The sequence below is a fragment of the Stegodyphus dumicola genome, chromosome 4 (assembly GCF_044657685.1).
Source record: "Stegodyphus dumicola isolate Sdum_Otavi_A_Nest chromosome 4, ASM4465768v1".
Lineage (NCBI taxonomy): Eukaryota > Metazoa > Arthropoda > Arachnida > Araneae > Eresidae > Stegodyphus > Stegodyphus dumicola.
In genome coordinates this window covers 45,787,400-45,804,582 of record NC_140771.1, presented here as the reverse complement: position 1 = coordinate 45,804,582, position 17,183 = coordinate 45,787,400, and the positions used below count along the sequence as shown (strand labels likewise).

Sequence of the window (17,183 nt, the reverse complement as noted above, 5' to 3'; positions counted from 1 at the left end):
AATGAACCATATTCATACTTTAAGAAATATTTAATTAAAATTTATAAAATGCAAAGCTACATTTTTAAAAGCAACTAAATAGAAAGGAAATAAAGACAGTATAAGAGGGTAAATGTACTGAAGAGAATGTGGATAAATGAGAAGGAAGTGTTTTGAGGATGTACAAAATGCCATAAAAATGCATCAGAATACTTGTGTTAAAAATGGAGGGAGTGAATTACTTTCAAAATAATTTTTATGCTTCTAAATGATGGAGAAAATTGATAAACACAAAAAATACATTGTTCACATAAATCCCTGTAGTAAGATTTTTCCTAAATTTAATATGTGTAGCAATTCAGCCATTACATTCCACAGATGTGCAGCCATATTATTAACACTACTAGTAGATGTAAGAAAAACTGGAAAAGTTGGCAGCTATGATTTACATCTAAAAATTAACACGAATTACAGGCATTTTCAGATTAAGCAGCATGGATTACCAAAATTTTACTGTATATAATTATTAGCACCAAATTCAAATTCTATTACTACTCAAATCAAGTAGTATGGTGTGAAATGCAAAACTAATCGAGTGAAACACAAAGCAAAGAACTAAAAAAAAATTATTAAAATTCTCCTAATGCATGGAACATGTAAAAGAAAATAAAGTTAAACATTGAAAATAAGGTATTTTATAAGACATAAAACAAGGTTTTGATATAGAAAACAAGAACAAAAAAAAAAAAAAATCAATTACCCATGAAGGAAAGTAGTTACTGATTTCAAAATATCGATTTTTATGTTTTTCTTCATCGTAATTTCCCAGATCTGCTTGAAGGGCCAGTGCTGCCAATAAAAATGACTTTTCTTCACTTACAGCTTGGCAATAATTTTTAACATTTTCCCTGAGCTGCAGGTAATAATGATGACGAACCACTTTTTCACTAAAATAACAAACATGCACAAAACATAATTTAGAATCCTTCTTGCAAAATATTATTACATAACATTGCATAAAGTAATATTTTAAATACTTTTTCACCAATATTAAAATTTTTAACTTCACTTCTGCAACAAACATTTTACATCAAAAAGCACGAAAACTTCACCATTTTTCTAAAATTTAAAAATGCTTTACCTGCTGAATTCTATACAGACAACATCTGTAATAAATCCTTAAACTATGCTAGATAAATAAAAGTTTAATAATGAAAGATTCTGCCCCTTTGGGCAACAAAAAGTCTAGCAATGGTCTTGATATATGCTTACAGGTCTGAAAAATTAAGCAAGTCTAGCAAATATATAGAGAGGAAGGTGACCTTGCAAACATTAAATGCCCTTCAGATATAATTAAAAAAAATAAGCAAACAAAATTTTATTAAAAACTTTAAATTTAATTGCCATGCACAAATTTTTAAAAGGGAAATGGAAACTAAGAAAGGAAGTTAAATATTAAAAGAGAAATTTTTAAATTAAATTGAAAAAGTCAAAAACTAGAAACTGATCCATTTACAACATAATTAGCCTTCTAATGAGAATTATAAACACTTGCATTGAAATTATCACAAAATAGACCACACTCTCCCTTTATAAATATTTATGATCTCTTAATAAATATTTATGTGTCGTGCGCCCAATTAATATTGCTAAATTTGAGACAATTAAATTTATAAAATAAATATTTAATAATTAATCTGATACAAATAATTTAAAATTAGCAAAGCAACAATCTTGTGTTTGCCAAAGATATGGTCAAGATCTCAATCAATTTTAAGGGCAAACAGGTTCAGGTCCTTCTTCATCAGCAGCAAAATAATCTACAAGTCTGGGCATCAGTGATATTTATAACTTACTGCCAGAAAGCAAAGAAGGTAGTGCCATCTGTTGGTAAAACTAGTAACAAACTTGAAAAATTAAGTTAATAGAATTTTAAAACTTTTTGTTATGAAGGACTGGATTGGGCTTAAAGTCATTAACACAAAGATAAATCTTTGTGAGTGTAAAAAGCTTTGAGAAAATCAAATTCATCTATTGAAGAAGCTTTCTAATGAAGCTTTAATTTTTGCAGACCCAATGTCAAAATTATGATTAAATTTCTAACTATGATTAGCTATCGAAGACTTAATATTTTTGCCTTTTCGGACAAAAAATTTGCATTCCTCAATACAAAATTCTCAAACCAAACTGACACAATACACTATAAATTCTCCCAAAATTAAGTCAGAAATGGAATCTTTAAGAATTGAACCATGGATTTTATTGATAGGTGAGAAATTGACTTCAAAAATGAACTGCAGAATCTGTGCAATTTTATAACTGACAGAAAGATGAAATGGAAGCAAGACAATATTACTTCTAGTAGCAGAATGTCTTCTTTGACAGTAAGCTTAAAATTTTTTAAAGGCTTTATCAATGACCATGGGAGAAAATCTTCAGTGGTGGCAACTGAACTCATTAGCAACTCATTAGCAATGGCAACTGAATTCAAATAATTGAGTTCATTAGCAAACAATGATTCTGAGGAACAAACTTTGACAGCATGGAATACATTACAATAAAAAGATGCTTAGCCAGCTGACATGACTTTAGCATGGTTTTCTGTTTGTTTAAGTAAACAAACAGAAATGGTTTACAGTAAACAATAGTGCTGAAATCAGATTCATTGTGAATTATAAAAATATCAAAGGATGGATATTGTCAGATTCAGTTTCAAAAGTCTGAGAAACTAAATTTTTGTTTCGCTATGCAGACAGTACTTTCATACTTTTTGATGGTAATAAAGATTTATCCCAGATTCTATCTATATTAAATTCAATTGATCCAGCCATTCGGTTCACTCTTGAAACTGAATGAGATGTTATAAATAACTTTTAAGCAGATATTTTTGAAACAGTGAATGATATTTTACAAATATCACATTCTTACATGGCTGGATTAACTATTAAGCACATGCTTACGGCATCAAGGAAAGGGGACATGAGAAAAAGGAAAGGGGGAAAGGGGCACCAAAAGTTTTTCCGTGGAATACATGGTGTAGCTAAACCAAAACTGCAAGAGAGAAGGAATGAAGAAAAAAAACTGGCATAAACATATGTTGGGGCCCCCAAATCTCAGGCACTGAATTCTTGTATTATATAATTCAATGTTTTAAAATTGAGTTACCAGAAAATACATACCTTATTAAAAGATGACAATCTACATAATACTTGATTCGCATATACAAAACTAGTAAAGGTTGGCCATCACCTCCAATGCCCTGAAAGAAATCATTTGATACATATATTTTGTAATAAGCACATGCATAATTTATATATATACATTGTAAATCATATTTCAAATGTAAGATTTAGATGTGTCTTAATATGACAAAATTGAATGAGATAAAAGCTTGAACTAGAAAATAATTTACTACAAAAAGCACTATTATAAAAAATTCAGTAATTTAATAAATATCTTCATATTTTCTTATCACCAGCTATTTTATTTTAGGAAACTTACTTTAAAAATTAAATTTTCTTTAAGACAACAATTTATAATTTTATGAACAGAATTGTTGGACCAATTAAAATTCTTTTGGTACATTAAACATTCTAAATCATTACATATTTTGTAAATCATTTGTTAAATGAAAAATCTAATACTTACATTACTTTGAGTTTTCCAGCTCCTTACAGCATATTTAGAAACTTTTAAATTTAGGTCAATAAATATATATTCCCCATCTGAAAATTTACAGAGATTTAAGAAAAGCAAATACTTTTTAGGAAATTAATTTACAATTTTAAATGCCAATCTACATATTTTAAGTACTTAAAAATACATACTGATTTGATGAGTTAATAGATATTTGTAAAATATCATTCACTGTTTCATAAAAAATTAATAAATTAAATACTTAACATACACATTTAAAAATTGCACACTGTTTTCAAGATAATAATTTTGCTGCCTTACAAATAATGAATAATGTCACATATAGTATATGCAACAAACACTAATGAATTTTGTTTCCAGTTTTGCTACTTGCTCAATTTAAGCATTATTAGTTAATAAACTGCAATCATAACAAACAGTAAAACTAATAAAAAAATCCTTAACTAAATTAAAGAAATTTATATATAGTAGTCTACATGATTTACTTAACATATACAATAATTAATTCCCAAATTTCATTATAAACTTCTATGCAGGATCTCTTTAACATTTCAAAAAGTCATATAAGTTTTTATATGTATGAATATTTATTATTATTACTAAAATAAAAATCTGACAAGTAAAATTAGCACAGTTAAAAAATACTTTGATATTTCAAATAAATTTAAACTAGATTCATTTTTATCCAAATTATTTCAATATTTCATTCCAGAGATATATAATGCATTATCTTGTACTCATTTGCCATTAAATTAGGAAACTTTAACACGTTGAGCGCCACACGTATTTCTTAGGCAATCCCGTTCAGGCCACGCGCACCAGTTAAGGTGGTCTACTACAGCAGCATTACAATACTAAAAATTTTTTTACACGCAGAATCGCTAATTAAGAAACTATGTTGCGTGCAATTTGGCAGAAATATAAAGCAATAGGTCAGTTTTCGAATCACAATGTTAGAATCAGGTTTGAAATGAAATTTACTTAAATATTATATTTTAAAAAAATTAGTTTGAAATACGTAATTTTAATGTGTAGTTTGGAAAGCCATCAATAGATGGCGCTACGAGTTAAAATTTAACATTGTAATCTTATTTCTGCAAAAATTCACGAAGTAATTGATTTTGATATCAGTTATAAATCATATTTTTTTCTAAATAATATTTAGAAGCGTTTCATATATTCCTTTATACACAGTTTTCACTAAACATTGTCAGCTGTCAGCAGAATGACGTTTACGGCAACCCTATTGCATTGCTATTCCGCACTCGTTTTGTTTACATTTATTTGTACTGTGGTCAGTTTGCAAAAAATATGCGAAAATATCAAGGACGACCGAAAAAACATCCTGGTTTTAATAAAAGATCCAGAATTCAGCGTAAACGTCGAGCTCAAGAAAAAAATATGAAATTAAATTCCCGAGATGTGGAAGATTCCGAACAAGCGGATGTTTTCGAAAGGTGAGAAATAATTTATTCTTTATATCGACTACCCCGTGTTTATGATTTCGTAGTAAGTTAATTCCGAAGTAAAATATGCGTATTTTTTTTATTGAAGGTCAGAAATTATTGATACAACTGCATCTGTGTCAAAGGAGAATCATTGCCCGGATGATTTTTTTTACAAAGTTTTTTTTTTTTTTTTTTTTTTTTTTTTGTATGTGTGTGTATGAGGGGATGCTAATAATTGTTCAATTCTGTTATAAGAATTTATTCCTCCATTCACACTAAATTGTTGGGAAATATTGAAAGGGTAAATTCCAATTCACAAGGAATTGTGGAAATAATTGAATCTTTTCAAAAGTATGAGCATGTTCTTGCGATCTAAATTGAATTCACCATCATTACATGTATTATTGGAAATTTTATAGTCATATGTTTGCTACGAAATGCTTTGTCAGTTACCTATGGTATATTTTAACAGGTGTATGCACATTTATTCATGTGCTCGCTGTTCAACTTGCTTTTTTTTATTATGTCATTTACTTGGATGTTAAAACTTTCTTTTAGCGTTGGAACATTTTATGATCATTTAGTAAAATTTATATATAAATATATATTATTGCTTGTTTATTTATGGTTCTGTGTATTTGTCATGTATGCATGTTGTGAAGTGTAGTTTTTGAAAAATATGTCACAAATGTTAAATTCCACCAAAAGCTGAATTGAATTGATATTGGGATGCAGGTAATTAGAAAATATCTGCTGTGTATTTTGAGCGTAAACCAAACTAGTGCCAAGAATGGGACCAATACGCTCAGGCTTGCTTAGCCTTTTTGCCATTGTCCAAATTGAATTATCTCCAGTATAAAGGGAGTGAATGCTTTCTCTGTATAACATTAAAATATCCGTCTGATCAAAAATCTACCACTAAGAAACTTTTCATATGTTATGTGACAGACTTTCTGCAAACAGAAGTCCTCAGCTCTGTTCTTGTACATGTTTTTTAATTGTGGTTCAGATGTGTACTTCTCAAAGGAATTCTTCTCATAGGAAGATTATCTGAACATTTAAAAACTATATTCTGCTTTTAGGGGCCTAATATTTTATGCCCCTAAAATTAATATTGAAATTTCTAAAATGTTGAAAAATATGTCATCTAGATTCTGTACAAAAAATATAATCCCCTTTTTCATTTCTGCATTTGCAATTCCTGCATTTTCTTTATTCCTACATTTTTTAATTGGAAGGAATTTCATTCGCAGAGCCCTCTAATTTATTCTTACAAATCATGTAGTAATGTACTATTTTAGATAGATATAAATAACACATTTTGTAATTTTTCTAAACTGTGGTTATACAGCATGATATAATAGCTACACAGGGTATGGCGAAACAGTATACAGCAATATCTGTCGCACTGTCTGAGATGGGTGGTAGTCATACATAGCTTAATGCTTAAATTTGTTATGTGTTATTTATTTATTCAAGTTTTTTTTTTTTTTTTTTTTTTTTTTTTTTTTTTTTTTTTTATTATTATTATTATGTTATAGCAGTTTATTTCTTTCATTCTTAGGTCCGGAAGTGAAAAATTTGACTTTTCTACGCCAGAAGTTACAGCTAATGTTCCTAAGACAAACCAGGCTTTCCTGAGGTAAGTTGGTTTATTTTTAAAATAGATATTAGCTGTGCATGATATTACAGTTACTTAATTATGGTTAACTAATTATGTATTAATTTAGAAGTCAAGCAACCAAAATCAGCGTTATATTTTCAAATAGTGAATATTTCAAAATATGATGCTGATTTTTGTTGCTTGACTCTCAAATTAATACTTGGTCGGTGTGTTATTGTATCTTAAACTAATTATGGTTCTTTTCTTCTCAGTTCTGATCTGGACATTTCAGTTATTGACTCTGACGTAGAAGGTAGAAATACAAGCTCTCTTTTGGGGTAAATATGTATTTCTCTATGCCAAAATTAAAATGTCATCATTTATGTTTTTCTTTTATGGTGTTACATTATGTTGTTTACATACTGATAGCTATTAAAACTGTTAAATATAATATTGTAGCTATCAAAAAGAGGGGGATGAATTTGATTTGTACCAAATTTGGACGTTTTGCATGAAAGAACTTGAAAATAAAAGATTTTTTTAAAAATATATTCATTGAAATCAGTGAAATTTTCAGTCGGGACACTGAAGCAAATGAAAATATTTTGGGGTTTGATTCTTTTGATGGGAGCCTCATCAATAAGCCTACTATCTTTTTTAAATATTGCTTCTTTTTCATTGTTTTCATGATGTTTTATGTTCCCTTCATGAAAGAGATTTTTAATAATTTAAATTTTGTTAATAAAATATAACAAAATGAAATCTGTGATTATGTGGCTGTTATTTTTTCCATATATATTTATTTGAGGAAAACCACAAATTTTATTATTTTACAGAATTTTTAAGAAAAATATAAGGATAAAATTTTTTAAATAATTCTGATTACTACCTTTGCTTTCCTCTCATAATGTGCCTCAAATTAGAGCAATTAGACAACAAATTTAAGTTGTGATCTTTTTTTTCCAAGTTTTTTTTTTTAGGCTTAGGAGTATAAATTGCTTATCCCCACAAGACAGTGCATCTTCTTAGTATGCCATCCTAAGGCTCCGTTCACATGATGGTATAAATGTCATAGACGCATAATCATAAGGCACAAAATGTGGGAGTTCCATTCACACCTGCGAGAGAGGGTCTAAGCCATAGCCAATTAGAGAAGCTAAATTTGTGCATGCATGTATGTGTCTACAGCTTTCTCTCTCAATAGGTTTTATGTATATGCTCTGATTGGCCGACTCTTATATCAAGTCGGCACAAAGTTGAAAACTTCAAGCTTAATGCCCAAACTAGTTTTTGTGACATAGCAAGGTCTGACTACAAAGCGTTGTTAGTTGGGAATTATGACATTTATACAACGGCTTGAATAGAGCCTTAGAAAGCCATTTGGTAACTGAGTTATCCACCATGAAAGAGTTATTCTTGCCCCTCTGAATTCAGTGTTTACTGGAACACGAACATTTTATACTCAGGTGTAGAGGCCCTTCATGTGAAACCTCCGGCACACAAAGTAGTGACTAATATTGCACGAGCAAATGACACTGCGAGCATGGAAGCAGCAGTTGTGAAGATGACTCATCTTCTTGTAGTAATATACTGGTAATCCAGTGTATTATTATTGTTAATTTATTTGCTATCTGTTGCCTAAATTTCCTAAACCTAATTGCGAATGGGCTGCCTGCATGGGCGTTTTCATGGTTTTCCCCGTGTATATGAGCCATTTCCCTTAGAAAGTCCTCCATGAAAGCATTCCTCCTCTTAGGAAGATCAAGTGCTTTGCTGTCATCAAATAAGCCAAATTTAAACCTAATTTGTAATATTTATATATATTAATTATATATATGTATATATATTGTATATATATATATTTTAGCTTGGAGTCTGAGCCTCTTCAGGAGAACCTTAATGATGAATTTCTGTGTCCTGATTCACCTTTAATTATCGAAAGGGAAGATCGACGAAAGGCAAATCCATTACCATCTGGCAGAACAATTTGCAATATGTCTTTTGTAATAGTGCAGGCTAGGACATTAGAGCAACATTCCCTAAATTGTAAATTTGGAGGATCATTTATTTTTAACAAAGTGATTCGACGTGGTCTTGTCACTACATATAACTATGTATGTGATAAAATTTTATGTGGGGAAATGGCAACAATTTGTTCTGATATGGAGAAAAGCAGCCTAAATCAGCTTGCAGTATTAGGTGCGTTATCTACTGGCAGTGGATTTTCACAAGAGGAGGAAAAGTTTAGCATCATGGAAATTCCGTATATGAGCAACTCGACCTTTGCTTCTTGTGAGCGAACTACTGGCAAAATAATACAGGGATGTGCACAGGAAACTATGTGTGCTGCTATAGAAGAGGAGAAAAGGCAGGCAGAACTTCGCAATGATAAAGATAATGATGGTTATCACTGTATAACTGTCATTGTTGATGGAGGTTGGTGTAAAAGAAGCTATGGGCATGGTTACAATGCTTCAAGTGGCATATCTGTTATTATAGGCATGGTCACCCAGAAAATTTTGTTTGTTGGAATTCGCAACAAAGTGTGCCTTATATGCAGTGCTATTGAAGATGGCAAGATGCCAAATAAAGTGCACCTTTGTTGGCGAAATTGGAATGGGCCTTCTACAGGTATGGAAAGCAGTGCCATTGTGGAAGGTCTGAATTATCTCCAGTGTGTTCACCAAATACGTTGTACTCGACTTGTTGGAGATGGAGATGCTAACACAATGGCCAAAGTGAAAGAAAGCGTTTCATATGGAAGACGGGTGATCAAAGTAGAATGTGCTAACCATGCTGTTCGAAGATATCGCAGAGCTCTTGAGAAACTTCAGCAAAATACTGCGCGCTTCCCCGGGGCTAAAGGAATTGCTGCCCGTAAATTGCTGAAAATTAAAATGCCACTGTTAGTCAGAGGTGCTAGAGTAGCTATAAAAGCTCATGCTTTACCTAGCCATTATCAGCACACACAAGAAGCTATTGATGCATTAGTATCTGACTTGAGAAATGGGCCACATCATATATTTGGCAAGCATGATGCTTGTAGTGCTTTTTGTGCAAAGAAAGGTGCAGAGTTGGACAGCACATACAATGAAATTTTTTCCTCGGGTATGTTGCAAGCTATTGAAGCAGAAGTGGGAAGAGTACTGATATCGTGTAGCAGTACTCTTATTTGGAATGCCACAAATAATCCTGCTGAAAGCTTCATGAGTCAACTGTGTAAAACATCTGGTGGAAAAAGAGTTGATTTTTCCAAAGCTGGTGGCATGAACAGGCGTGCGAGTATTGCTGTCATGGCCTATCAAAATCCAGCACAGCAGTGGCAAAAAAATGCACAAAAAGCTGTAACAGGAAGTAGCCCCAGGACTCCAACTTTGAAATTCTTAGCTTCCAGAAATAAGCGCCATGTAAAACGTCTTGAGAGACGTAGACTTTTTGACACTGAGAAGAAAAAGAGAAATATGAGGAAAGCAGGACATATTCAGCAAGGTGGGGATATTTCTTATGGTGATTTTCCTGAGAAACCAGACCTATCAGATGAAGCATATGAATTGGCAGCTAAAAATTTTTTTATATCAATTGAAGTTCCAAAAAAAGATTCTCTTGAGGCCGTAACACGTGGACAGTCATCATCTGAAAGATGGCGTCATGAAAGATCAAGAAGAATATCATCATCCTTTTTCAAAGATGTTGCTGATAGGCGTCCAACAACACTCAGTGCTGCTTTAGTGAAACGTATCATATATAATGATAACGTTTCAACTAAAGCATTAAAGTATGGCTTGGCTAACGAAGCAGTAGCCTTAAATCAATACAAGGAAAAGCACATGGGAAAAAACATCAGACGTTGTGGCCTTTTTATTGATCCTAAATATCCCTTTCTTTGTACTTCGCCAGATGGATTGATAGACGAAGATGGATTACTTGAAATAAAATGTCCTTATACAGCCAGATTCTCAGCAGACTTGTCAGACTTTTTCAGCAAGCCTAATTCTGTTGGTCTTCGGATGGATGCTGATAATAATCTTTATTTACCGAAAAGCCACAAATATTATTTTCAAATTCAAGGGCAGTTAGCCATAACAGAGAGGAATTGGTGTGATTTATATATATGGTGCAGAGAAGATGCAATCACATTAAGAATACCCGAAGACAAAACTTTCTGGATCAGTTTAGTTCCAAAAGTCGAAAAATTTTACGTGAATTGTATTCTTCCTGAGCTTGTTGATCCAAGAGCACCAAGAAAAATATCTCTTAGAGAACCGAAGTATATTGTTGATGCTAGAGCACAGAATGAGAAACAAAAACAGGCCACTGCTTCTGTAAAACAAACACAAGAAAAAAGAGAAATTGAAATTTCAGAAGCAGATAAAATTATTTCATCTCCTAGAAAGAATGCAGGAGAGAAAAGAATCAGGAAACCAAAAATTATTTTTGATCTGTAATCAGTAACAAGCCAAGCCAGCACACCGTAACATTTTCTACGTCTGAATAAAAACTATGCCTGCAACAAAGCATTATGATTAAATCCATACCTAATTAGAATATTACCCCATTTCTCTAAAAAAAATATGTTCAAAAAGTCTCTGCTTTCAGTAATAGATACGTCTGATCAATTCTGCCATAATTCTGTAATCAATACTTGAAGCTAGAATCTCCTGTGCTGCACTGCCATTGCATCTCTTTTCTGAATGTTTCATCATCCACTTCTCATTCTAAATATTCCTGTGTGCTTTCATTTATAGCTGCTAACTTGTTGTGAACATTTTCTGCACCACATGTTATATTTTGCAGTGTAAATAATGCGTGCAATCATATATTTTGGTTTTAATCATCAGTAACTTTGGTAAAACTACATTTATGCAAAGAAGACTTCCATAAAGTCACAGTTTCTGTGAAAAAGAAAATAAGTTTGATGACCTCTGTCATAATTCAATAAATAATTTTTTAAAATAGCATCACCTGTGCTGCACTAACATTGGAAAAAATTAAAGTCATCTCTTTTCTGAATGTTTCCTCATGCACTTCTGTTTCTAAGTATTCTTGTGTGCTTTGATCCATAGCTGATAACTTGTTGAGAATATTTTCTGCACAACATGTTACACCTCTGAACTTAAATACTTGCGGTAAAGAAGTATTTTGGTTTGAATCATGTGTAACTCCAATATAAGTCCATTTCTCCAAGGAAAACCTCCACAAAGTCACTGCTCCTGATTCAACTGGAAGGACATCCATACAATGATATTTGAGAAGAAGACATACAAAATTGAGTATTGTGGAAAGATGATTGCTTATATCTTGAACGTGGATGATCCACTTGTCTACAAAACTCATAACCATTCTAAAAAATAAGGACATCAAATTTCAGTGCATCCTGCTCTCACAAGAGAGAAAGGTGATCATTAGAAGCCTTCCCAGCTCCACATGTTAATGCTGCCTCATGTTGCATAATATAATAATACACACACTGGCCAATCAATAAGAAACCTTTCAGATTTTCATCTGAATGCATGCTAGGGATGAAATATCCAAATTTTTCCTATGATGTGGATTATACTTGGTTAAAATGCCAGTATAAGTAAGGTGTAAGAGTGCTTTTCATGATGAATGAAGTAAAATGGGGAAAAAAGGCAGCAGATCGTTCACCATTTGAAAAAGGGGCTTATTGTTGGTGCACATTTAGTGGGGGCATCGATTTCGAATCCTTCTCTAAAAAATGTAACTGCAGTTCGAGCATAGTTTTCAAAGACAGTGATCGGCGGTATCTCCGATGAATTGTACGGCAGAACACGGATTCAACTATCACAAATCGTCAACCAAGGCTCTTCCCAACAAATTTCAGCTAGAACTATGCGCAGCGAATTGCAGAAGGATAGGAATGCATAGTTTTGGTGCCTGTAAGAAAATCACTCAGTTCTGCCGACATGCAAGACTTCATTTTCAGTGGTGTCGAGAAAAGACACTGGACATCTGAGGATTGGAAATGGGTAATGTGGTGGGATATTACATTATGTATTACATATTAAACATAAGTTATGGGTTACCTCATAACTACAGAAGGTTCCTGTTCGCTGCCAGAAAAGGTTGAAGTAATCTGTAATGTAAATTACCGACAATACATGAGCTTTGTTCATTTATGGGCATGATAAAATTTTATCGATGCTTTTTGAAAAATGCTGCAGAAACTCAAGGAGTCATACACGAAATGTTAAAGGGTGATAAAAAAAGATCATTGTAAAGTTCCATGCACAGATGAAGGTGTTTAGTGTATTTAATTATGGCAAAGCACACTAGGGCTATCTGCCTAAGAGAAGGGATGCCTTCGTGGAGGACTTTCTAAGGGAAACTGGCTCATATACACGTTACACATGGGGAAAACCACGAAAACGCCCATGCAGCCAGTACGTTCGTGGGATTCGAACCTCGGACCGAACTACCAGTGTTCAGCGATTTTACCGCTCTGCCGCTGGTAGGCCTGCACAGATGAAGGAATTCACCAGTTTGAGAAGTGCAAATCTGATTTAGTCAATGGTGCCCTTTTGTGTTTCCCAATGGATTACCCTTTGTGTGCAGATACATCAGACTTTCCTATAGGATCAGTATTGCAGCAATTGGAAGAACAAGAACAAGACTGAAAACCTATTGTGTTCTACTCTAAAACATTAAATAATGCACAGAAGGTTTATAGTACCTATGACAGAGAATTCTTAGGAATATATCTTTCTGTTAAGCATTTTAAACATGTATCGGAAGGACGCAAATTCATCATACTTACTGATCACAAGCCACTGTCATATGCATAGAAGCAAAAGAATGGGAAGGCATAACCCAGACAACAACACCAACTTCAGTATATATCGGAATTTTCAACTGATATTCAGCATATTGATGCCAAAGAAAATTTAGTTGCAGTTGAAGTAGTCTCAGTTACTGGCTATGAAGCAGTAGCAGATGCTCAAGAATATAATGAAGAATTGCAACATTTAATGACAGGTAGTGCTTCACTGAAATTTAAATCATCTACATTAGCATTTTGGAAAACATTAAGATGTGACAGCTCAACAACCAGTATCAGGCCTTTTATTTCAAAGCAATTTAGACAACAAATGTTTCATCAAATTCATAATTTTGCTCCTCTGGTATCAGGACAACTGTCAACGAGATGACTGAAAAATTTATCTTTCCAAATATAAAGAAAGAAATTCACGAATAGACTTAAAGTCCTGTTAATTGTCAAAGGAGCAAAGTCAACAGGCATACAAAATCTAAAATAGCCGAGTTCCAAGCACCTCATGCTAGATTAAGTATTGTGCAAGTTGACCTGATTGGGCCATTACCACCATCTGCTGGTAGGACGTATTATCTGACATTTATTGACCATTTTTCCTGTTAGGGAGAAGTAGTTTCTTTACCAGATATCACAAGAGAAATGGTTGTCAAAGCATTTTACAATCATTGGATTAGCAGATTTGTTGTGCCTAGTTCCATAATCTCAGATCAAGGAAGACAGTTTGAGTCGCAGCCTTTCAAGAGCCTTGCAAAAGTATGTGGTGCTAAAGTTTTACATTCCACTCCATACCACCCACATTGCAGTGGGAAAATTGAGCAGTTTCTCAGAACTTAAAAAAATGCAATAAAGGCTCACAGCAACATCAGATGGACAGAAATCCTTCTAGGATTCAGAGTTGCAATATGTCCTGATACTAATCACTCTGTAGCTCAAATGGTATATTTTATGCAAATAAGGTTACCATGTGAGTTTTTCGACTACCTACCACTAAAACTAAACCTGAACCATTTGTAACAAATTTACTGTCTTTTATGGATCAGCACCAGTTTATCAACTGCTAACAAACATAAAATATTTATGCATAAAGACTTGAGATCATGTTCTCATGTGTTTGTGAGAACTGATCGTGTGAAAAAGGCACTTGAATTTGCTTATTGAGGGACCATTTTTTTGTGGTGAAAAAATATGATAAATATTTCCGAGTCTTAATTAAGGACAGACAAGTTAACATTTCATTGACAGACTGAAACCAGCTTATTTGTTACTTTCGAACAAATTACTAGAAACAGTAACTAAAAATAAAAAACCATTTCACATTTCATGTACCCAAAATTCTGATATTGTACCTAACGTCAAATCTATTATTCTAGATGGTATGAAAATCAGAAAATGTGTTGGATTTAAGGACTAATGTTTTGTATATTTTGCTATACTTCATCATCTTCTAAATATTAGTAAATATATATCTGCATTAGTGATAATCAGCTGTGAGCACATAGTGCACCATCTGCAACTCATTTGGGTATAAACTATGCTAGTGATTATAATGTCCTTGCTTTTTCCCATATGCCATATGTTGCATGAAATTTTGTTATATGAATCTAGCTTCCTGTGAGGAATTTCTGTGATCTTTCTAGTATGTATGGTCAAGAATTAGGCTTGTGATATACTGTCATGATTTTGCCCACATGTTCCCTGAATATACTACCATTTCCTTAGGAAGACTTCCAAGAAGAATACTGTTGTGAGTTCTAAGCCTAACTATGGTTTGGAACTGTTTATAATGAATTATTGGGATTCTGCACATGTAATGTGGATGCAATTCTATTTCCATTTAGAAGATTTTCTGCAAAGGCAATGCTTTAGCTGTGAGATAATTCTGTTTTGGAAATAAAACTGATATTTATTTAGATTTGTGGTATTTATAAGGCAGTTTATCAATAGCAGGTAGCATCTTGCCTCTTTACTTTGATCAGGGCCTGTGCAACCAGTGGTAGTCAAAATTTTATAATTTAGCAGAGGGCACTGAGCAGCAAAATTTAGAGGCAAAAAAATGTTCAGAACTTACGAAGACATCAGCCAGCAGAATTTAGGATATGCAGAGATTGCACTGAGTGGCAATAGTGCCATATGTTACATTTGCTATCTGCATTATTAATTTGTGAAACAATTTCAGCTGCTTGAAAATGCATTTTTCTGTTAGAAATTTGTATTTCTTGCAATTTCTTTTTTTTTGGGGGGGGGTCGAGAATATGGTGTTAAAAATATTTTATCATTTTCTTTTTTTTTTCTTTTCAGGTGAAAATTTTGTGCATGATTTGGCTTTCATTGAGACGTCTCTGGGTCAGGAGTTACTAAGGAAGAGAAACTTACATGCAGGTTGAAGCATGCAGTGTCAAATGTATAAGGAATATAAAAGATGCTGTATATTAGTATAAGTTTGAATAACCATAATAAAAAAATTTCTTGAAAATTGTGTTTTTTCTGCGAGTTATTAAAATTGGAAATAATTAATTACAATATTTATGAAAATTTTCGAAAATAAAAATACAAGTAGTATTTAAAAAGTACTGCAAAACTCATTTTTAAGTAGAAAAATTATTCTCAGATGAAATTCTTTATGCAAAAGGATTCGATTATGCAAAAGGACTTTTTTAGTATTTGAAAGGTTCATTTGAACCCAACAACTGAAACTAACGTATCCCCAGTTTATTGATACCAACCATTTTGTTGGTATCAATGAACCCACTACTTTCTAAAAGCATTTCTGTCAATTACTAAGGGCTAATGAACAAGTGTTGAATTCTCAAGATGAATGTTGCCGAAACAGAAAAAAGTGTACTTCAGAACATTCTGCAGTAGCTCAAACAAAGTCACGGACCTCATCTATACTGTAGTCAGAGAGAAATTATTCCCCTTCCTTTTCTTTCAAAAGCTGAGTTTCCAAACGCACAACGGGAGGCCGTTGCTAAAAGCTGTGGAACCAGTTTTTATAGCTATTTTTAGCAACTTGTGAGCTGTTTTTCAGATAACACAGTAAATCTCGGGGAGGGGGAATTTGAAATCATGATCACTGCCGGTACGGCAGAATTTACGTACAGCAAAATTGTAAAATTCAGCGAAGCATCAAGCAATAAAATTTTAGAATTTTGTGGGAAGGGCACTTGACAACAGAATTTATTGCGTACAAAGTCAGCAAAATGCATAGCGCCGTACCTGATTCATGATACAGCAGTATTCATTACCAATAGCAAACTTGTTTGAGGATAAGTTCGAAAAAATGTTTTCTAGTTGTTACCTAAAATCGGTAAACAATAATCTTTGAAAGATTATTCGATTATATCGTTACTAATATGGTAAAAATTTGAAAAGCAATCAGAAGCCGTATCTCTAGGGTCTTCAAGTCACGATTTGTTTTTATTTGTTCGAATATGATATTTATATCTCTCTTCCTACAAGTATGTATCTTCGTACGTATAAAGTATCAAAAATAATAAAAGTAATTAATAAATTTTCTCTAGTTGCCCTGAAAACTACATCTGAATATAAAGATAAGAAAGACATCAGTAAATTGCTGTTGTTATTTGCTGATCATAATGGTAATCAACCGAACATGATCACATATACCGTCTTCAAAACTTTGATTTTTATCAAGCTTCATATAAATACTAGGTTTTTGTTAGTCACGTAATTTGACATCCTAAAT

The 17,183-nt window shown here is 32.6% G+C and overlaps 1 protein-coding gene and 1 long non-coding RNA gene across 4 annotated transcripts in view; one reads left to right on the top strand and one right to left on the bottom strand.

Annotated features, from left to right (window-relative positions):
• The window catches only part of LOC118205744 (uncharacterized), a 193,401-nt gene that overhangs the window by 25,641 nt on the left and 150,577 nt on the right, over window positions 1-17,183 (bottom strand). For all 3 annotated transcript variants that reach the window (XM_085814798.1, XM_085814796.1, XM_085814797.1), the window contains exons 4-6: window positions 3,628-3,704; window positions 3,159-3,238; window positions 740-926 (exon numbers count right to left, since the gene is read on the bottom strand). In XM_085814798.1, coding sequence (XP_085670924.1) covers window positions 740-926; window positions 3,159-3,238; window positions 3,628-3,704 — 344 coding nt within the window. The remainder of the gene's footprint in view (window positions 1-739; window positions 927-3,158; window positions 3,239-3,627; window positions 3,705-17,183) is intronic.
• Window positions 4,475-15,950, top strand: LOC118180453 (uncharacterized). The gene is made up of 5 exons (XR_015040643.1): window positions 4,475-5,093; window positions 5,191-5,260; window positions 6,649-6,726; window positions 6,960-7,025; window positions 15,776-15,950. It is a non-coding gene; the product is annotated as an uncharacterized LOC118180453 (long non-coding RNA).